This window comes from Somniosus microcephalus, chromosome 5, assembly GCF_052327205.1.
Source record: "Somniosus microcephalus isolate GS21.2 chromosome 5, FLI_Smic_1.0, whole genome shotgun sequence".
In the NCBI taxonomy this organism is placed as follows: Eukaryota; Metazoa; Chordata; class Chondrichthyes; order Squaliformes; family Somniosidae; genus Somniosus; species Somniosus microcephalus.
The window spans coordinates 167320194-167343252 of record NC_140991.1 but is presented as its reverse complement, the minus strand read 5'-3'; the positions used below and the strand labels follow the sequence as shown (position 1 = coordinate 167343252).

Below are 23059 nucleotides of genomic sequence, written 5' to 3'. Positions count from 1 at the left end.
GAACTTTTCCCCTTAGTAGAGGGGTCAATAACCAGGGGGCATAGTTTCAAGATAAGGGGCAGGAGGCTTAGAGGGGATTTGAGGGAAAACCTTTTCACCCAGAGGGTGGTTGGAATCTAGAACTCACTGCCTGAAAGGGTGGTAGAGGCAGGAACCCTCACAACATTCAAGAAGCATTTAGATGAGCACTTGAAAAGCCATAGCATACAAGGCTACGGACCAAGTGCTGGAAAATGGGATTAGAATAGACAGGGCTTGATGGCCGGCGCGGACATGATGGGCCGAAGGGCCTCTTTCTTTGCTGTATAACTCTATGACTCTACGACTCTATAAAATTGTGACATGTTATTTAGTACATAATAAAACACAGAACCACCAACACTTTCGGCAGCTCTGACGAAAGCTCATCAACCTGAAATCTTAACTCTGTTTCTCTCTCCACAGATGCTGTCTGACCTGCTGAGTATTTCCAACATTTTCTCTTTTTAAACCACCAACACTTTCCCACCAAATAAGTCAACAATATGGCTTCCCTATTAACATGCATGGTGTTCCTTTGTCTGCCAACATCATGTAAATTAAAAACTCCCGCACGTTTAATTCTGATAACTAAGCTGTACTTTACCTCATAAGATTTAAGTGTATTTACTTATGCAGTCCATTTGAATGAAATGACATTTACAAAGAAAATCATTCTCTTCTAGAAATTATGTAGAGCCACTTTAGTAAAGTAATTCACGTTTGGTTGTGGAGATGACCCCAGCTGCTGGTACTATAATAGCACTAAAAACAAGTTTATGGTATTCTAAGTTGTTATTAGCCTTTGGAAATTCCTTTCCTCAGATGACAAATATCTGAAATAAACAGCATGAGCAAAAAAAAGCTCCAAGTATATGTAAATTATCACATTATCATCAAGAAGCTGAACTTGTGTAATCCAACATATTTATGCTAACATTTGACCAAGAAAGGATTTTGGATCGATTGACTGTTGCTCCCTCACATGATTTACTCATATCTGATGCTTTTCAAGCACATAATCTGATTTTGCACTCTGTAGAATTTATTAACCCAAGAAGTGAAAAATCTCCTTCATAAAAATTTTTATTTTTGCATTTCCGTAGCCATGATGTTTCTAGACTCCCGTAGTGACTGTTATCATGACAAAAACATCACCTCTATAGTTGAACCAAAATTGTAAGATGGTTGCTGAATGTCTCTTAAAGGGGAACATTATAGGGCGGGGAGGGGGGAGGTAGGAAGAGTTGCTGGATCGTCAAAGGTAGCATCGTTGGAGGTCGAACTCCAAACCATCGTAAACACCTTCACCGAAGCATACGAGAGCATGGGCCTTACACTAAACATCCGTAAGGCAAAGGTCCTCTAACAACCTGCCCCCGCCACACAGTGCTGCCCCCCGATTATCAAAATCCACGACAAGGCCTTGGACAACGTGGACCACTTTCCATACCTCGGGAGCCTAATGTCAACAAGGGCAGACGTCGACGATGAAGTCCAACACCGTCTTCAGTGTGCCAGTGCAGCCTTCGGTCGCCTGAGGAAGAGTGTGTTTGAAGACCAGGACCTCAAACCCGGCACTAGGCTCATGGTCTACAAGGCAGCAGTGATACCTGCCCTGCTGTATGCCTCAGAGACATGGACCACGTACAGCAGGCACCTCAAAGCACTGGAGAGGTACCACCAACGCTGCCTCCGCAAATCCTGCAAATCCATTGGCAGGATAGGCGCATCAACGTCAGTGTTCTTGCTCAGGCCAACATCCCCAGCATCGAAGCTCTGACCACGCTCAATCAGCTCCGATGGATGGGTCACATTGTCTGCATGCCCGATACGAGACTCCCAAAACAAGCGCTCTACTCGGAGCTCCGGCACGGCAAGAGAGCCCCAGGTGGGCAGAGGAAACGCTTCAAGGACACCCTCAAAGCTTCCTTGAAAAAGTGTAACATCCCCACCGACACCTGGGAATCCCTGGCCCAAGGCCGCACAAAGTGGAGGAGAAGCATCTGGGAAGCCGCCGAACACCTCGAGTCTCTTCGCCGGGAGCAAGCGGAAGCCAAGCGCAGGCAGCACAAGGAACGCACGTCAACCCAAGCACCCCACCCACCCGCCCCTTCAACCACCGTCTGCCCCACCTGTGACAGAGACTGTAGGTCCCGCATTGGACTCATCAGTCACCTGCAAACTCATTTTTAATGTGGAAGCAAGTCATCCTCGGTTCCAAGGGACTGCCTAAGAAGATGATGATTAACTAATAGGACATAATTTTCTATACTGTAATTCTATACTGACTGTACAACTTCTACTTTGGTAGAGTTAACATAGGAAGGTTTGCTCAATACATTGTAATAGGTGAATTTTGATAAGTTTTATTCCTGTGAACAGTAAAAATCTACTATTTAAGGATTATAGAACTCCAATCTGTGCGACTGGACAAATTGATGATCTTTTCCAGATGAAAACAAAAAAGTGCATTGGCACAAAATTGAAAACTGTACTTACTTCGGACATGGTTTTCTGCACAATACATCATGTCAGCTGCATGAATAAATTGATAGCCGGTTCCTCGCATACATAATTCAGCCTCAGTGTAACCGAGGACAATCATCCCTCTGCAGCAAAACAAAGCAGTGATTTCTCTAAGCATACTTGTCAGCCAGGTTTGCAAGCACAAAATCCTATAAACTTTTATTTTTAACATGAAATTTTATCAAATATGAAAGCTTTTTCTTTCCTTCAGAATTCATAAACAGATAAACTTATTGCTATACCCAATAGATCATATGTTTGTAAAATATCACTATATGTGACCAACAATGCCATGCCATAAATAGTAATTTTGCAACATACGAGAGACATGGAATTTGCCAGTGAGGGAACAACCCCAATGGAATATGAGCCAACAGAAATTAAATTCACACAGTTGCACGCTCAGAGTGTCAGCTGTCAACATAGCAACTCATACTTCACGCTGTGCTGTGAAAGGCAAGAACAGACCTAAGCTGCATTGATTATAAATTTGAATGAATGTAACAGGAAATTTAAACATAAATGGAATAAACAGGATACTGCATTAGACCCTGTTGCAATGTACTCCACTAATGAAGGAGACTCATGTACCCCTTCAAATTACATTGGCTCCTTTGGTCAGTGAACATACAGAACATTAAGCAACCTCCTTTAAAGTATTCTTGAAATTTAACAAAAAGTGTTGACTATGTGTGTTATACTGTATAATATTTTAACTGTAATACTCCAGACTTTCCATTATATTTTTGAAATGAATTGCTCTTCCAACACTTGGTCTACTTAGAAATATTGACATTTAATGAAATGTAACTATGTCCATAACACTTTTGTTAAATATTATAAGTAACCTGTATCATATTTATTTATTGTTTAAGCGCCAAAAAGACAGTTAGCTACTCCAAGTGGAGGAGGAGGAGAAAGAAAACAATCACAATTTGAATCGCACTTTTAATAAGAACATAAGAATTAGGAACAGGAGTAGGCTATTCAGCCCCTCGAGCCTGCTCCGCCATTCAATAAGATCATGGCTGATCTTCTACCTCAACTCCACTTTCCTGCACTATCCCCATATCCCTTGATTTCCTTATTTTCCAAAAATCTATCGATCTCTGTCTTGAATATACTCAACGACTGAGCCTCCACAGCCCTCTGGGGTAGAGAATTCCAAAGATTCACCACCCTCTGAATGTAAAAAAAAACCCAAGGCATTCTAGAGGGAAAAATAGAAAAGGACAGTGGCTGAACCACAGTAGGAAAGTTAGGATCAGTGAAATAAAACTTAGTCGAAAAAGCTTTTCAGAGGAGAGGTGAAAGGATTTAGATGGGACAGGTGTTTCAATAGAGTAGGACTAAAACGGTTAAAGATTCTAACACATTGGCCCAGAAATTCGGGTCCCAACGCGTGAGTAAGCACGGAGTACTCACGCGTGGACCCGATGGAAGTGCCGGTTTCTTGCATGCACTACGCATGCGTGGGAAACCGCCATTTCCGATCCTCTGAACGAAGGGGTTCAGAGGTCGAACGCGTGCGCACGGGAGTCTGCGCGTGCGCGTTGAACTTCCTTTTTTTTTTTAAAACAGGTTTTTCCGTGCGTGAAGGCCTCTACATTTTACACATTTAAAAACCAGGCGTAAAGACTTCATTTTAAAAGGTAAGTGGTCAATTAATTAAAATTAGAATTTTTTTCCCACAGGTTTATTATTTTTAAATACTTTAAAGTAAGGTAAGTGTATTTTTAGCCCCTTTTTTTATAAAATTATTTTTTTCAAAAATTTAAATTATTGTTTAAAATAGTTATTTAATGTTATTTATAGTTTATTTAAAAAGTGTGATATTTTTAATATTTATTTGAAGGGTAAGTACTGTTTTGGGGGCCAGAGTTTTCATTAGTTTGACAGTTCTTTCTGTCAATCTCATGAATGGGCTTTTCCCTCCTCCGATTGGTTGCCCATGGCTCACGTGATCCCAGCGGACGCATCGCACAAACAACGCCGCTGGATCACGCAAGCACAGCGCGCCGGGAGCTGGACCGGGCCACAGAGAGGAAATCCACGCAGGCCCAGGCCTCAACTGCCGGCGCGCTAGGTAAGTGTAGGTCGGGGGCTTGCACCCGCGGGAAGCCCCTGACACGAATTTCTGGGACTAATAGTGTGAAGGCGGAAGGAATGCCCAAAGGGCCAAAGTTGAGGGGTGTGGAGGGGATTCAAGGCTGTTTGAGGTTCCAGAGGTAGGTTGGGGCAATGCCATGGAGGGATTTGAAATGGAGAATGAGGAGTTTAATTTCAACATGTTGGGGGAGATTGAACCAATATAGGTGAGTGAGGAAGTAGTGTAAGATAGGATGATGTTGCTGGAGTGCATAGGGAGAGGATGGAGGATCAATGGCAGGGGAATGGAGTTTTCTGCGGGGGCCAAAAATGATGACTTTGGTCTTCCCGATGGTTAGTTGGAGAAATTTTGTATCATCCGAGATCTAATGTCAGGCAGACATGGGGGTCAAAGGAAGTGGAGAAGTACAGTAGGGTGTTAACATACATATGGAAGTTGACTCCATGCCTGTGGATGTCATCACTGTAGAGGTAACTCCTCTTAAAAAAATATAGAAAAGGAGAGAAATATATATAGCTCTTTCTTTATAACAGAGCCATGGGGGGTGCTTAAGAAGGGTGAAGGAGTTAACTGTATCAAAGGCAGTGTAGAGGTCAAAAAGGACAAGGAGAGACAGCAAACCATGGTTGCAGTCACACAGTAGGTCACTAGTAACTTTGACCAGCATATTCTCGGTGCTGTGGGCAGACTGGAAGTCTGATTGGAATGTGTCAAACAGAGAGTGCTGGAACGTAGTGCAGGCACCACCACAGGCTGCAAAGAGTAAGCGAGAAGACAAGTTAAAATCAGGAAGCAGGGATTAGGAAATGTCAAGATTGAGTTCTAAAAGTCTGAAGGTAGTGAGAGGAAGGACAGAGTGTCAAGAGTTCTATAGTTCTGAGATCCTGAGGAGAGAATGATTCGGAGTTGGAAGATAATTCCATTGCTTCAGAAAAAGCCCCAGAATAAAGCAAGGATCAGAAAAATATATAAGAAAACAAGAGAGAAAAGAGGGAGAGAGAGAAAGAAAAAAGAGAAAGTGAGAGGCAGAAAGAAGAGGGAGTAAAGAAAAGCATGAGAAAGAACAAGTGATGAGAAAGAATTTGAAATTATATTGCATTTTATTACTCCTCAGAAATGGCTCAAAAGCATTTCACATGTGGTAGGGAAATGCAATAGTCTTTTTTGTGCACAGCAGGATTCCACAAACAGTAATGAAATGAATGACCAGTTAATTTGTTTTTGGTGGTGTTGGTTGTACTCCAGGAGATTGGGTACCCATTATGCATCGCTGGGTGAATTTAACTAACCCACACATCCCCAATATATCCCAAAATATCCTCCTACTGCAGGAATGTATTAAATCCTTTTTTAAAAGGACTCTTGCGTACCCATACTTGCTACAGCCACCAGTCACCTGTCCCAAAGAGCTCTCCGAGAAACCAAATACAGTAGTGCCTGGCATTTAACTGGACATCTTTCCTACATGGTCCTCTTTGGTCACTATCACTATTCATTTTGAATAGCTCTTTTAAACCTACTACATCCAATTCTTTTATCATTATGAAAACCTCAATCATATTCCCCAAGCCCAGGATATTCCAAACTTTCTCTAAGCCTATTTTCTTAACTAACAGATCCACATTAAGATATCATCCTCGTTACTTTCTGCAACCTTTTTAGAGCATCAATATCCATCGGTTGGTTTAAGGATATAACTGGACACAGTAGGGTTGATCCTGTGTTCCGGTATTCCCAGGAATGCTTAGAGAGAGCACATGTCCAGAAATTTTGGCCGTGCAGCCCGTAATCTTACATCCTTTATAGGCAGAAAATCTTTTGCAATTTCATGGCATTCTTCAGGAGGTCGCATATTGGGAACCTGTAGCTGTGCAGCCCATGATTTTACATCCAGTATCTACAGGCTATACATTCACTATTACTTGGAACTTGCCAGAAGGTTGTGGGTTCAAGTCCCACTTCAGGGACTGGAGCACAAAAATCTAGGCTGACACTCTAGTGCTGTACTGAGGGAGTAATATTCCAAATGTGAATGAATCATAGATGTGTATAACCCAAGCACAGTACATTTAGTTTCGTACTTTCTCATCACACTGACTGCCAGGTAGGAAAGTGGAATTACTTAATATCTGGATGTGGTGGCCGGCAAGTGTAGTTTCTTTCTGGATGGATAAGCTAAAATAGTCTGAATAACCTTCCTAATCTGTATATCTGTATCTCTATTGCAACCTAGCAATACTTTGCTTTCCCTGATTCTATCTCACATTGTTTGTGAACCTTTAGTGGCTGCTTAATGACTACCCAAGTCCTTTTTCTGCTGTTACTTACAATGGGCAAGCCTCAAGTTGCCTGGTCCCGTGAGCACTTCGCATATTGAATATTATCTGCCATTTAAGATTCCATGGGCTAGATTTTCAGTTGCTTGCGCCAGCAGTTAGCGCCTTAAGAGAAGTGATTTTCGGGCGCTATTCGTGTAGCGCCCGGGCGCAGTGCAGTTTGCGCCCCGCCCCAAATTAAGTTGCCCGTTAGCGCCGGCGCAAAGTTTAGCGGCCGCCCGGATGCGCGCGCAGAAAATGACGTCACATCCTCGTGCAACGCCCTTTGGCCGCCCCGAATCCAAACTTCAGTCGGACCGCCCCATTGTTCCTCCTCCTCCTCCTCCTCCTCCTCCTCTTCCTCTTCCTCTTCCTCCTCTTCCTCCTCAAACACATGCACCCTTCCCCTTTAAGAGCTCACTGGCACCAGAGTGTCTGCCGTGCGCTGCGCTCTGCACCGCCGGCTTAGCGCCTAAAGATAGTAGTGGAACGCCTCTTTTAGCACTCCACCAACCTCTTAGGGCGAAGCCACTGAATTTCCGGCAACAGGGCGCTAGTTTGGGGCGGGCGCTAAGGTTAGCGCCCCAAAACTGTCTATACTGAAAATCTAGCCCCATTTCTTTAACTTGCCTAAATAAGTTTCTAAGTTTAAATAATTACTAATATAGTTTTATATAAAATAAAACCTCCCTAAAGTTTAAGCAAATAAGATCACTCACTTCGTATCGCAGCCCACTGGTGTGAAGTCTAACTTATGCTTAGTCCTGAAAATGAAGTTCTTGGTTCGAATCTCCAAGATGGACGGAGGCTGGAGTGGCGTTGCTATTGCAAACAAAGCCAACTGTGGGGGGATAATTGAGCCATCTTTTCCCTTCATGTTCTGCTCATAAAGAAACTTGAGTCTGCCTTGGAAATTCATAGCCTTGAAAGAACATATTTAGAAATTAGTTATTAAACTTTAATACAATACTGATAATGCTGGCTGTAACTGATGAAAGTGAATCAGGAGCTTAAGAATCTATGGTGCAGGACCAGAACATGTGTTAGTATTCAATAGCAGGTCAGTCTATGTAAAGGTTAGTGTAAAGGGCACTGCATCATAAACTATGAATTCGTAAAATAGTTTCAATATGCAATTTTAACTGGAAAATGAATTTCTTTAAGTGATGCCATAAATTAGAGTGGTGGGAATCAGAGAACCCTCCATAATTATTGGCCCAAATTTGCCAGCACCAAAATGAATCTCAATCATTAGTGAAGGCTTTTATAGATTTCAAAGTATTCATATAGTTTCAATCCTACAATAGCTGCAAACACTTAACAGAAAAATACTGCACATCAGAAAGTAGCGCTGCACAAACATAACGATCTGAACACTTTGTTCCAATAAAACACTAATCACATTTTATTAGAACAAAAATCATCTAACTAACTTTTTAAGCACAACACCAAATTTAATGTATCCATGAAAAGAGCTCCACATGTGCATTTATTTATAGTATATGTATCAATTACTGTACAGATGGTACATTCCAACAGTTGAATTATTATTCAAATCTTAGTGATTAAGATGCAGGAACTACTTTTCATGCACTAGTATTACATTACTCTCAGCGCTGGAGGTTTTAGGCCATTCTGCAACAATTACCCTGGGTGGGTATGCGGTTGCTACAAATCCATAAATATACTGCTATTGCTGGACAGCTACCTATAATTTTAGTGGTCTATGTCAATACAATATGGTTACTAGCCCCCTGAAGAATTAGAGTTTCAGGTAGCTCACTCATTGAAATTAATAAGATTAGCTTTTTGAGACATAGATCGTTCAAATTGCTACAGAAAAGGAAAGTTGCTAGATTAGAAATTGTCATGACTTTTCAGTCATAAAATATTATACAAGAGAAAAAGTTAACCAAAATAATTAATTATCACTACCAAATTTGTTACCAACAAAAAGTAGCAAATTGTACCAACAAGCTACCAAGAGAAAAATCAAACAATAAAACCCCTCAATTTTTTTCTGAAAACTAGTATTCACTAATCAGCAATTTCTACAGAACTAGGCAGTCAAACTGCTCAAATAATTTCATCAGCCACCATTTTTCTTCTTTATTCAGATCACAAGGTATACAGCTTAAAAAATGTTTAAAACGTGTACACACTTACAATATTGGTCATTTAATGTTAGAAACGCCTGCAACAACTTTTGTTCACATAGGCCTGCCCTTCTGTCTGAGGTCTTATCCTTATTTTCAAATCCCGCCATGGCCTCGTCCCTCCCTATCTCTGTAATCTCCTCCAGCACCACAACCTGGCCCAAGCATTTGCTCATCTGCCCTAATTTCTCCTTATGTGGCTTGGTGTCAAATTTTGTTTTATAACACTCCTGTGAAGCACGTTGGGACATTTTACTATGTTAAAGGCGCTATATAAATACAAGTTGTTGTTGTTGTCTCAGGGCTTTGACCTGGGCCTTGAATGGTGGGAATTTCTAGCTACTCTGGACAAGAGAGAGGTGCACCATGGCTCTCACTGGCTCTTGTGAAATTAGAATAACCACAGTATCTGTGATAACCAGATGGAAAACTTACAAACAATTGTGAGCATGAAAAAAAGAGAAAAGTAGGATGGTTTTGGAGATGGAGGAGGAAATAATAAAGCAGGCATGATCATCTTAAGCAAATATTGCAATTGCACCATAGAAAATAGAGATTAAGATAGCAGGGAGGGAAAAACAAAATTTACATCTTAAACAAGTTTTGTAAAATGTTTGATAAATAGTATGACAAATGTATTTATGAGACCTGCACGTTTCAGCATTAATAAGGTGCAAAATATCTTGTATGGGCCATGTGATCTATTCTGTAAATATGCTGTCTTATTTAGGCTGCAGTGGGACTACAGTAAACATCAGAAATTGCAACACCAACAACTTTCATTTATATAGCACCTTTAATGTAGAAAAATGTCCCAAACTGCTAACGAGAGGCATAATCAACAAATGGACATCAAGCCAAGGAGAAATTTGGTTGGAGTGGCTGAAAACTTGGTCAATCAGGTAGGTTTTAAGGAGGGTTTTAAAGGAGGAGATAGGTAGAGAGGATATGGCAGATATATTGAATGGATTCTTCACATCAGTCTTCACAAAAAAGGATTTTAGACAAATTGTGGTTATAATAAACGGGGCTAAATAATCCACAACACATACAGAAGTTAATAAAGAATGCTATAGAAAAAAAATAAAGGTTTAAATATCCAGAACACTTCTGGGCCAAGTGGGATACATCCAAGAATGAATGTAGGAGTTAGTAATGCTTGGGCTGATATTTTTCAGAGCTCCATTAATACTTGTAAAGTACCAGTGGTGTGGAGGTGACATAAGTCCAAAATTTTAAAAATAAGGCAGGAACCTCGTAATGTTGGTTAGTTATCATAGAATCATATAAATTTACAGCACAGAAGGCGGCCATTTGACCCATCGGGCTGGATTTTGATTCGGGGCGGGCTGGGGTCGTGTAATCCACATTTCGTGTTAGCCACCCGATTCTAAATCGATGTGGGAGAATGATGCAATTTTAACTTAATTGGCCAACTGAGTTCCAACGTGTGGGAACCCATGGCAAATGAGTTTTTCCAATCTGAAAGTCGCCTCCGATGACGTCATCATTGCTGCTGCATTTAAGGTCTGCAACAAGCCTTGCTTCTTCTGCAGACGGCCAATCTTTTAGCCTTTCATGTTAGAGGGACCTGGAGGCAGAATGACCAGCGAGTCATCAGACATTGTGACTAATGTTGGTCAGAAACAGACTAGGGAGAATAACCTTCTATTCAAGTGCTAGTCACTGGAGATTTGGCAGTGCGACAGCAATGACAGCTTCAACAAGTACTATAGAAACATAGACGACAGGAGCAGGAGTAGGCCATTTGGCCCCGCGAGCCTGCTCCGCCATTCAATGAGATCATGGCTGATCATCCAGTTTGAGTACCCTGTCCCTGCCTTCTCCCCATATCTCTTGATCGCTTTAGCCTTAAGAAATATATCCAACTCCTTCTTGAATATATTTAATGAATTGGCCTCCACCGCCTTCTGTGGTAGAGAATTCTACAGGTTCACCACTCTCTGGGTGAAGAAATTCCTCATCTCTGTCCTAAATGGCTTACTCCTTATCCTTAGACTGTGACCCCTAGTTCTAGACTCCGCGGCCATCGGGAACACCCTTCCTGCATCCAGTCTGTCCAGTCCTGTTAGAATTTTATAGGTTTCCATGAGATCCCCTCTCATTCTTCTAAACTCCAGCGAGTATAAGCCCAATCGACCCAATCGCTCCTCATACGTCATTCCTGCCATCCCAGGTATCAGCCTGGTGAATCTTCGCTGCACTCCTTCCATGGCAAGAACATCCTTCCTCAGATAAGGTGACCAAAACTGCACACAATACTCAAGGTGTGGTCTCACCAAGGCCCTGTACTACTGCAGCAAGACATCCTTGTTCTTGTACTCGAACCCTCTCGCTATGAAGGCCAACATACCATTTGCCTGCTTAACCACCTGCTGCACCTGCATGCTTACCTTCAGCGACTGCTGCACAAGGACACCCAGGTCTCATTGCACTTCCCCCTCTCCCAATCTATTGCCGTTCAGATAATAATCTGCCTTCCTGTTTTTGCCACCAAAGTGGATAACCTCGCATTTATCCACATTATACTGCATTTGCCACGCTTCTGCCCAATCACCCAACCTGTCCAAATCATACTCGAGTTTCTCGGCATCCTCCTCACAGCACACATGCCCACCCAGCTTTGTGTCGTCTGCAAACTTGGAGATATTACATCTAGTTCCCTTGTCTAAATCATTTATATATATTGTGAATAGCTGGGGTCCTAGGACCGATCCCTATGGTACCCCACTAGTCACTGCCTGCCACTTGGAAAAAGAGCCATTTATTCCAACTCTTTGCTTCCTGTCTGCCAACCAGTTCTTTATCCAAGTCAGTACCTTGCCTCCAATCCCATGTGCCTTAACATTACACGCTAATCTCTTATGCGGGACCTTATCGAAAGCCTTCTGAAAGTCCAAATACACCACATCCACAGGTTCTCCCTTGTCTATTCTACCAGTTACATCCTCAAAAGATTCCAGTAGATTAGTCAAGCACGATTTACCTTTTGTAAATCCATGTTGACTTTGTCCGATCCTGTCACTGTTTCCAAAGTGCTCTGCTATTACATCTTTTATAATGGACTCTAGCATTTTCCCCACTACTGATGTCAGGCTTACCGGTCTATAATTCCCCGTTTTCTCTCTACCACCTTTTTTGAATAGTGGGGTTACATTAGCTACCCTCCAATCCATGGGAACTGTTCCAGAATCTATCGAATTTTGGAAGGTGACCAGCAATGCATCTACTATTTCTAGGGCCACTTCCTTAAGTACCCTAGGATGTAGATTATCAGGCCCTGGGGATTTATCGGCCTTCAATCCCATCAATTTCCCTAACACCATTTCCCTACAAATACTAATTTCATTCAGTTCCTCCCTCTCATTAGACCCTATGTTCCCCGACATCTCTGGGAGGTTATTTGTGTCCTCATTTGTGAAGACAGAACCAAAGTATGTATTTAATACTCTGTATAAATCCAACACGGAGTAAATGGAGAAAATTACCTTTTACAGACGGGTGCATCACAGCAAGCTGGTGACAGAATAGTTTTCCATCTCTCTCAATGGTATTGCATGAGTCGCTGATAATGACTCTGAAGCTCTAACAGATGGACTTATGAGCATCTGCAATATGCAATGTGCATGTAACCTTGGCAACACATTTCTGACTCTTTCCTTTACTCCCCACAGGACCATTGCAAGCACCTGTCCCCACTAACCAGGAGGAAGAGCCTGAGCATCCAGACTCCTCAGAGGAAGCTGCAACCTCTGAGGGCGCTGCGTCAGCAGAATTCAGCGCACCCAGCACTAGTGCAGACACTCACACCTCGGTGGGACCATCGCGAGATAGAGTAGTGTTATCACCTGGTGTATCACAGCTCACAAGTAAGCATCAGCAGATTGTGGAGACAGGGGCAGCAGTGGAGAGTCCTAGTCAGAGGGCGCAGGACTCTGCTAGCTCGGCTCAGCTGCATGTTGACCCTCTGCCTCTGGGTCCATCCATAAGATCAGTGGTGCTGGAACTCCAAGAACAGATGCAGGAGTCTCTGGCAGATTTTGTCTCCAGGGTCGCTGCGAATGTGGAGTGAATGGAGGAGTCCATTGCGAACATGAGCAGAGCCTTTGTGGAGTCATTGGCGCATGAACGCATCACCATGGAAAGGATGGCAACATCCATGGAGGTGATAAGTCGCCAGAGTGCAGAAAACATGGTGAGTGTTCTGAATAGAATGACATCTCTGGAGGAGCGATGGTCATCTATTGAACAGAGAAACCAGACCTTCATGGAAGTCCTTCTGAGCAGGACTGCCAGTGCAGATACGTGTCCCCATGGCCCCCCTGATATACAGCAACGTACTCGCAAGCCACTTGCAAGCGCTGAGGGGGACCTGACCCATGAGAGGGAATTTGGTGGCAGACATCAAGGCCCTGATCTTCATTGGGCCGTGAGGCGGGCGGGGGGGTTAAAATCGCGAAACCTGGGGGTCGGGACCCCCCCGCCTGGTTCCCGCCTCCACGCCATTTTAACCTAGGTGTGTCTGATGGACCTGAATCAGTAATAGAAGCATAGAAGATAGGAGCAGGAGTAGGCCATTCGGCCCCTCGAGCCTGCTCCGCCATTCAATGCGATCATGGCTGATCATCCAAATTCAGTACCTGGTCCCTGCTTTCTCCCCATACCCCTTGATCCCTTTAGCCTTAAGAAATATATCCAACTCCTTCTTGAATATATTTAATGAATTGGCCTCTACTGCCTTCTGTGGTAGAGAATTCCACAGGTTCACCACTCTCTGGTTGAAGAAATTCCTCCTCATTTCTGTCCTAAATGGCTTACCCCTTATCCTTAGACTGTGACCCCTGGTTCAGGACTCCCCGACCATCGGGAACATCCTTCCTGCATCTAGTCTGTCCAGTCCTGTTAGAATTTTATAAGTTTCAATATCCCCTCTCATTCTTCTAAACTCCAGCGAGTATAAGCCCAATCGACCCAATCTCTCCTCATAAGTCATTCCTGCCATCCCAGGTATCAGCCTGGTGAATCTTCACTGAACTCCTTCCATGGCAAGAACATCCTTCCTCAGATAAGGTGACCAAAACTGCACACAATACTCAAGGTGTGGTCTCACCAAGGCCCTGTATTACTGCAGCAAGACATCCTTGTTCCTGTACGCAAACCCTCTCGCTACAAAGGCCAACATACCATTTGCCTTCTTAACTACCTGCTGCACCTGCATGCTTATCTTCAGCGACTGGTGCACAAAGACACCCAGGTCTCGTTGCACTTCCCCTTCTCCCAATCTATTGCCATTTAGATAATAATCTGCCTTCCTGTTTTTGCCACCAAAGTGGATAACCTCACATTTATCTACGTTATATTGCATCTGCCATGCTTCTGCCCAATCACCCAACCTGTCCAAATCATCCTGGAGTTTCTCGGCATCCTCCTCACAGCACACACGCCTACCCAGCTTTGTGTCGTCTGCAAATTTGGAGATATGACATCTAGTTCCCTTGTCTAGATCATTAATATACATTGTGAATAGCTGGGGTCCAAGGACCGATCCCTGCGGTACCCCACTAGTCACTGCCTGCCACTTGGAAAAAGACCCGATTATTCCAACTCTTTGCTTTCTGTCTGCCAACCAGTTCTCTATCCAAGTCAATACCTTGCCCCCAATCCCATGTGCCTTAACTTTACAAGCTAATCTCTTATGCGGCACCTTATCGAAAGCCTTGTGAAAGTCCAAATACACCACATCCACTGGTTCTCCCCTATCCACTTTACCAGTTACATCCTCAAAAAATTCCAGTAGATTAGTCGAGCACGATTTACCTTTTGTAAATCCATGTTGACTTTGTCCAATCCTGTCACTGTTTTCCATGTGCTCTGCTATTACATCTTTTATAATGGACTCTAGCATTTTCCCCACTACCGATGTCAGGCTTACCGGTCTGTAATTCCCCGTTTTCTCTCTACCACCTTTTTTGAATAGTGGGGTAACATTAGCTACCCTCCAATCCATGGGTACTGTTCCAGATTCCATCGAATGTTGGAAGATGATCAGCAATGCATCTACTATTTCTAGGGCCACTTCCTTAAGTACCCTAGGATGTAGATTATCAGGCCCTGGGGATTTATCGGCCTTCAATCCCATCAATTTCCCTAACACCATTTCCCTACAAATACTGATTTCTTTCAGTTCCTCCCTTTCATCAGATCCTATGTTCCCCGACATCTCTGGGATGTTATTTGTGTCCTCCTTTGTGAAGACAGAACCAAAATATGTATTTAATTGGTCTGCCATTTCTTTGTTCCCCCTTTGTTCGCCTACAACTGGCGGGACTGGTCTTTAGGGCCCTTAAACAGCAATAATTAGCCTTCATAATCCCATTTTAACAGGCCCTTGCCTGTTTAACCCTTTTCCCACATAAAACACGCCTGGTGGGGATCACGCCTGTGAAGCCTGGCATGAACACTCTTGGCTTGTTGACTATCAGCTGCAGGTCCAACATTAAAGAGAATATTTGATGAGTCACCATTTGCAGGTGGCAGGACTTTGTTGTCTCAGGTCTGGGGGACCTTTTGCCAGGCCTAACCACACCTGTGGAAGGTTGTAGCCTCACACACTTCTCCAGTGTGACCTCCTGCGAGACCCCTCTCGCCACCCTCACTCAGCGCTTCCTCAACTGAGGCATCTACCAGAAGCATGGGAGGCCTTTTTTTCATTCCCTTCTTGGCAATAGAGGACCTCCAGCACCAGGCGCGTCAACAGAAGAACCAGGCACAACAGCAGCACCAGCAACAGCAGCAGCAGCAGGAGCAGGAGCGACAGGCTGCTGCTCACCCACCTGAGGCAGGCAGGCCAGAAGGGGCCAGCGCATGCAAGCCTGTCAGTGCAGGAGATACCCCCCAAACAGGGTCTACAGGCACAGGGTCAGCTACCTCAACATGACTGAGCAGCAGTGCCAAAGGCGGCTCCGACTTTCGTGACAGGTGGTGACTGACAAATGCGCAATGATACAGCAAGACCTACAGCCAAGAAGACCAGGTGGACACTCCTTACCAGTGGCCAAAGTCACCACCGCACTCAACTTTTTTGCCTCAGCCTCATTCCAGGGATCAGCAGCAGACATCTCCCAGTCGGCCGCACACACTTGCATCACGTAGGTAACCGATGCCCTCTTTGCCCTTGTGCACAATCACATCCATTTCACCAGGGATCGCGCAAATGTGACGGCGTGAGTGGTTGGATTAGCTCATCTGGCAGAATTTCCAAGGATGCAGGGCATCATTGACTGCACACATGTGGCCCTTAGGGCACCCCATCGCAATCCAGGTATTTTTGTCAACCGCAAGGGCTTCCACTCCCTTAACGTTCAGCTGGTGTGTGACCATAAGAAGGAGATTTTGCATGTTTGTGCCAAGTACCCTGGCAGTTGCCATGACTCCTTCATACTGCGCCAGTCTAGTGTGCCTCCGCTATTCAGGCCGCCAGACCAACTTCACAGATGGCTACTTGGAGACAAGGGCTATCCCCTGAGGACTTGGCTAATGACGCCATTGAGGAGGCCAGCCAACGAAGCTGAGGAGCGCTACAACTCCAGCCACATTTTCACCAGATCCATAATCGAGCAAACCATCGGCTTGCTGAGGATGCGCTTCAGATGTCTGGATAGATCAGGTGGAGCCCTACAGTACTGAGCAGCCAGGGTCTCCAAAATCGTTGTGGTTTGCTGTGCACTCCACAACATGGCACAGCGTCGTGGCTTGCAGATTCCTGAGGACCAAGTGGCTCCGATGATGGAGATGATGATGGAGATGGAGAAGCATCCTGCAGAGGCCCATCAACCAGCGGCAGCATTACGCGAGAACATTGCTGCCCGGGATGCAAGGAACGCACTCATCCTGGCCAGATTTGCTTAGCGTAGTTAATCAAACTCTTATGCCTCGCAGCTTCTTACCTGAGCATCAACAATGGCCAAACCCTGCGGATTCCGAGCTATTTGACCAGCATCCTGACAACTGCAAGTAATCCTAAGCCCTCAATGTGAAAGCCCCATTCGCGAAATGAAACATGCCAGAACTGCAGCAGTTGCCATCAGAATTTTTATGAAACACACACAACTGATGGCATTTCTCCAAAATACACAGCATTGCACCCAAGTGGCAACCCTTGTGACTATTTGTGCTTTATTTTCCTCTTACGCGTGCTCCTACGTAGTGGTTCCCCTGTGGCTTCAGCAGATGTGGAGGTCCCTTGCTCACTTTCCTGCTGCTCCTGTCTTGACACCTTTGGCGGGCGTCCTCTGGGGTGGCGAGCATGTGAGGGCTCGCCAGCAGTCTGCTGCTCCTGCGGCTGTGCAGGAGTTGAGACGTCTGTCTCCGTTGGGTGCGGACTCCGGCGGGGCTCTGACCGAGGGCTCTACAGTGGCATGGAAGTGTGAGCGCTTGGAGAGGAGCCCCCACTTCCTTGAGGTCTGCCACCAACCTCCCGCTCATGGGTCAGGTCCCCCTCAGTGCCTGCAAGTAGCTTGAGAGCAGCTTGCTGCACATCAGGGGGGCCATGGGGACCCGTATCTGCAATGGCAGTCCTACTCAGAAGGACTTCCATGAAGGTCTGGTTTCTCTGTTCAATAGATGCCCATTGCTCCTCAAGAAATGTCATTCTATTCTGAACACTCACCATGTTTTCCATAACCTGGCGACTAACCTCCTCCATGGCCGTAGCCCTCCTCTCCTCTACCGTAGCCAGCCTTGCCACGGAGGCAGGAAACATTTCCACGTAGGTAGCCATCCTTTCCATGTTGATGCGTTCATGTGCCACTGACTCCACAAAGGCTCTGCTCATGTTCGCTATGGACTCCTCCATTCGCTCCACACTCGCAGCGACCCTGGAGACAAAACCTGCCAGAGACTCCTGCATCTGTGCATGGAGTTCCATCACCTCTGATCTTACGGATGGACCCAGAGGCAGAGGGTCGACATGCAGCTGAGCTGAGCTGGCAGAGTCCTGCGCCCTCCGACGAGGACTCTCCACTGCTGTCCCTGTCTCCACAATCTGCTGATGCTCACTTGTGAGCTGTGATACACCAGGTGACAACACTACTCTATGTCCCGAAGGTCCCACCGAGGTGTGAGTGTCTGCGCTGGTGCACTTATTTCTGCTGGCGCTGCGCCCTCAGAGGTTGCAGATTCCTCTGAGGAGTCTGGAATCTCAGGCTCTTCCTCCTGCACACTGGGGACGGGGGCTCTCGATGGCCCTGTTGGGGAGTCAAGAAAAAAGTTAGAGATGTGATGCCAAGGTTACATGCACATTGCATTTTGCAGATGATCATAAGTCCATATGATGTAGCTTCAGAATCTTTATCAGCAACTCATGCAATGCCAATGAGAGAGATGGAAAACTATTCTGTCACCAGCTTGCGGGGATGCTCCTGTCTGTCCTTCCCCAACTTCCGCTTCGCGGTCAGCCCCCCCAATCTCCAGGACACCTTCCTCCCAGGGGATGAGCTGGGCTAATGAGGGCGTCCCTCCTCCTGTCCTGGCTCGCTCTCTCCTGTTGTGAGCTCTCTTTTCCTGCAATGAGGGAGACAAGTGGAGGTTGAGTGAGAATGAAGGAGTGAGTGCAGAGATTGCATAGCATAGATATTTAGAAGGAGACAAAGATGGAGTGAGGTTGCAAGACCAAGGGCCCTCCCTGTGTGTAGTCAGTTGTGTTCAAAGCATCAGAGTGAGAGGGAGGTGTGAGGGCTGCATGTTGGAATAGTTCTGTGAATGTGAGCATAGAGAGAGGGGGAATGGCTAAGGGTGCATGGATGTGAGTGTCTAGTGGGATGTGCAGGAAGAGATTGGTAAAGCTGAGTGCTGGTGAGGAAAGGCAATGGGGAACAGATTGAGGGTGATGGAAACTTCATACAGTACTTACTTTTCCAGTGCGAAGGAGGTCACGGAATCTTTTCCTGCACTGCAACCACGTTCTTTGTGTAAGCCCCAAGGAGTTGACTTGACCTGCCACCTCTAGCCAAACAGCCTTGGTCTGGCTGGGAGGCCTCTTCCTCCCTGAAGAAGGGAAGAGGACCTCCCTGTGGGCACTAGCACCATCCAGTAATGCCTGTAGTGAAGCCTCATCAAATTTGGGCGCAGATCTGGCCCTCCTGCTGGCCATTCCTCCTGCAGGCTCCTGTGCCATCTTAATGTTGAAGGTTGGAAGCCTGCACAGGAAGCAAGGCTTGCTGTGGACCTTAAAAGCAGCAGCAATGATGATGTCATATTCTGCGACTTTCTGACTGGAAATACTCAATTGCCAAGGCTTCCCACACGCTGGAAATCAATTGGCCAATTATGTTAAATTTGCATCAATCTCACAGACCCATTTACAATTGTGTCAGAATCACTAAATTCGGGGAACCCGCCAATTCCCCGCACCCGAGTTAAAATTGATCCCCAAGGAAGTGGGGGCTCCTCTCCAAGCGCTCACACTTCCATGCCACTGCAGAGCCCTCGGTCAGAGCCCCACCAGAGTCCACACACATCTGAGATCGGCGTCTCAACCCCTGCACAGTCGCAGGAGCAGCAGACTGTTGCCGAGCCCTCATAGGTTCGCAACCCCAGAGGACGCCCGCCAAAGGTGTCGAGACAGGAGCAGCAGGAAAGTGAGCAAGGGGCCTCCACATCTGCTGAAGCCACAGGGGAAGCACCACGTAGGAGCACGTGTAAGAGAAAGATACTGCACAAATAGTCACAAGGGTAGTCACTTGGGTGAAATTTGATGTTTTATGTTAAAAAGCCATCAGATGATTACTGTAAATAAAAAATCTGATGGCTACTGCTGTATTTGTGGCATGTGTCATTTCGCTAATGGGACTTCCACATTGAGGGCTTAGGATTACTTGGTATATGCCTCAGTTGAGGAAGCGCTCAGTGAAGGTGGTGAGAGGGGTTTCCAAGGAGGTCACACTGGAGATGGGTGTCAGGCTCCAACCTTCCACAGCTGTGGTTATCCCTTCTAAAAGTTCCCCCAGACCTGAGACAACAAAGTCCTGCCACCTGCAAATGATGGATGATCAAATATCCTATTTAATGGTGGAGCTGCAGCTAATAGTCAGCAATCCAATTGTGCTCCCGCCAGGTTTCACCGTCATGTTTCAGAACAGACCTGCTTCACGTCGGAAAAGGGTTAAAATCACCAAGGCCTATCAAAATGGCATTATAGAGGCAATTTAGTACTTGTTAAGTGCCTTAACGGCCTATCCCGCCTCTTGGAGGCAGGACGGAGATGGGACCAGTAGACACGATTTAATTAACATTGCTTGGAGGCGGGATGGAGGCGGGGTTGGGTCCGCCCACCAGTTTTTGCAATTTTAACCCCCACACGCCTCCAATCCCACCTCAACGGCCCAATGAAAATCGAGCCCATGGTGTCTGTGCCGGCCAAAAAAGAGTTATCCAGCCTAATCCCACTTTTCACCTCTTGGTCCATAGCCCTGTAGGTTACAGCACTTCAAGTGCATATCCAAGTACTTTTTAAATGTGATGAGGGTTTCTGCCTCTACCACCCTTTGAGTTCCAGACCCCCTCCACCCTCTGGGTGAAAAAAGTTCTCCTCAACTCCCCTCTAATCCTTTTAACAATTACTTTAAATATATACCCCCTGGTTATTGACCTCTCCAAGGGAAATACGTCCTTTCTATCTACTCTATCTAGGCCCCTCATAATTTTATACACCTCAATTAAGTCTCCCCTCAGCCTCCTCTGTTCCAAAGAAAACAACCCCAGCCTATCCAATCTTTCCTCATAGCTAAAATTCTCCAGTCCGCACAACATCTGTAACCTTTCTAGTGCAGTCACATCTTCCCTGTACTGTGGTGACCAGAACTGTACGCTGTGGCCTAACTAATGTTTTATACAGTTCAAGCATAACCTCCCTACTCTTACATTCTATGCCTCAGCTAATAAAGGAAAGTATCCCGTATGCCTTCTTAACCACTTTATCTACCTGTCCTGCTACCTTCTGGAAGTTGAGGACATGCACTCCAAGGTCCCTCTGTTCTTCTAGACTTCTCAGTACCCTGCCATTTATTGTGTATTCCTTGCCTTGTTAGCCCTCCCCAAATGCAGTCTCTCACCCTTCTCTGGATTGAACTCCATTTGCCACTTTCCTGCCCAACTGACCAGTCTATTGATATCTTCCTGCTGTCTACAGCTTTCTTCCTCAGTATCAATCACAAAGCGTAACATTCATATAATTGGAAAATGTACTGTAAATGAACATCTAAATGAACAGGTATCATAGGGAACAATCAATATAGTTTCAGAAGTAATGGGTCATGCTTTACAAACCTACTGGAATTCTTTGAAGAGCTAACTAAGCTAGTGGACCAGGGTAATCCAGTCGATATAGGTTCCTTGGGTTTACAAAAGGCAATCAATATTCCTCATAATAGGCGTCACCCTTTACTCAGTGGTAGTACTCTCGCCTCTGAGTCAGAAGGTTCAAATCCCACTCCAATAGACTTGAGCTCATAATCAAAGGCTGACACTCCAGTGCAGTACTGAGGGAGTGCTGCACTGTCAGAGGTGTAGTCTGTCAGATGAGACTTTAAACTGAAGCCCGCTCAGGAGGATGTAACAGATTCAAAGCAGAACCGGGGCGTTCTCCACTGTCTGGCTCATTTATCCCTCAACCAATACCTAAAACAGATGAAATAAAAACAGAAAATGCTGGAGATACTCAACAGGTCAGGCAGCATCTGTGAAGAGAGAAACAGAGTCGATGGCCTTTCGTCAGAACTGGAAAAAAGCAGGAAATGGAACAGATTTTTAGGGGCTGGGAAAGGGGGGAGGGGATGAAAGAACAAAAGGGAAGGTCTGTGATAGGATAGAAGGCAGGAGAGGTTAAGAGACATTAAGAGATATTCAAGGCAAAAGGAGATGGTAATGGGACAGGTTAAGAAACAAAGGATGGCTCTAGATGAAGTGTGAATTGCGCTGGCAGAATGAAAGACAGCTGCCATGTGGGAGAGGGGAAAAAAAGACACAGACAAAAAGCGTGGATAAAAATATATATATGATAGGGGCCGAGGTTATGATCTGAAATTGTTGAACTCTATGTTGAGTCCAGAAGGCTGTAAAGTGCTTAATCGAAAGATGAGGTGCTGTTCCTCGAGCTTACGCTAAGTTTCAGTGGAACAATGCAAGAGGCCGAGGGCGGTGAGGTCTGAGTGGGAGTGGAGCAGAGAATTAAAGTGACAGGTGACCGGAAGCTCGGGGTCCCCCTTACGGACTGAACGGAGGTGTTCACCCAATCTGCGTTTGGTCTCCCCAATGTAGAGGAGACCGCATCGTGAGCAGCGAATACAGTATACTAAATTGCAAGAAGTACAAGTAAATCGTTGTTTCACCTGGAAGGGGTGTTTGGGGCCCTGGACAGTGGGAAGGTATAAGGACATGTGTTGCATCTCCTGTGCTTGCACAGGAAGGTACCGGGTGAAGGGGAAAGGGTGTTGGGGGTGATAGAGGAGTGGACCAGGGTGTCGCAGAGGGAGCGGTCCCTTCGGAATGCTGAAAGGAGGAGGGGAAGAAGTGTTTGGTGGTGGGATCACGCTGGAGGTGGCGGAAATGGCGGAGGATGATCCGTTGAATGTGGAGGCTGGTGGGGTGAAAGGTGAGGACAAGGGGAACTCTATCGTGGTTCCAGGAGGGAGGGGCAGGGGTGAGGGCAGAAGTGCGGGAGATAGAACAGACATGGTCAAGGGCCGTGTCAACCACAGTAGAGGGGAATCCTTGGTTGAGGAAAAAGGAAGACACGTTGGAAGCACTGGTGTGGAAGGTGGCATCGTCAGAGCAGATGCGGCGGAGACAGAGAAACTGGGAGAATTCCACCCTAAAACAGATGATCTGGTCATTTATTTAATTGCTGTTTTTGG

General features: G+C 45.5%; 1 protein-coding gene across 2 annotated transcripts in view; it reads right to left on the bottom strand.

Annotated features, from left to right (window-relative positions):
* The window catches only part of LOC147117432 (aryl hydrocarbon receptor-like), a 239811-nt gene that overhangs the window by 24484 nt on the left and 192268 nt on the right, over nucleotides 1-23059 (bottom strand). For both annotated transcript variants that reach the window (XM_085988413.1, XM_085988414.1), the window contains 2 exons: nucleotides 7692-7894; nucleotides 2521-2630 (listed from right to left, as the gene is read on the bottom strand). In XM_085988413.1, coding sequence (XP_085844539.1) covers nucleotides 2521-2630; nucleotides 7692-7894 — 313 coding nt within the window. The remainder of the gene's footprint in view (nucleotides 1-2520; nucleotides 2631-7691; nucleotides 7895-23059) is intronic.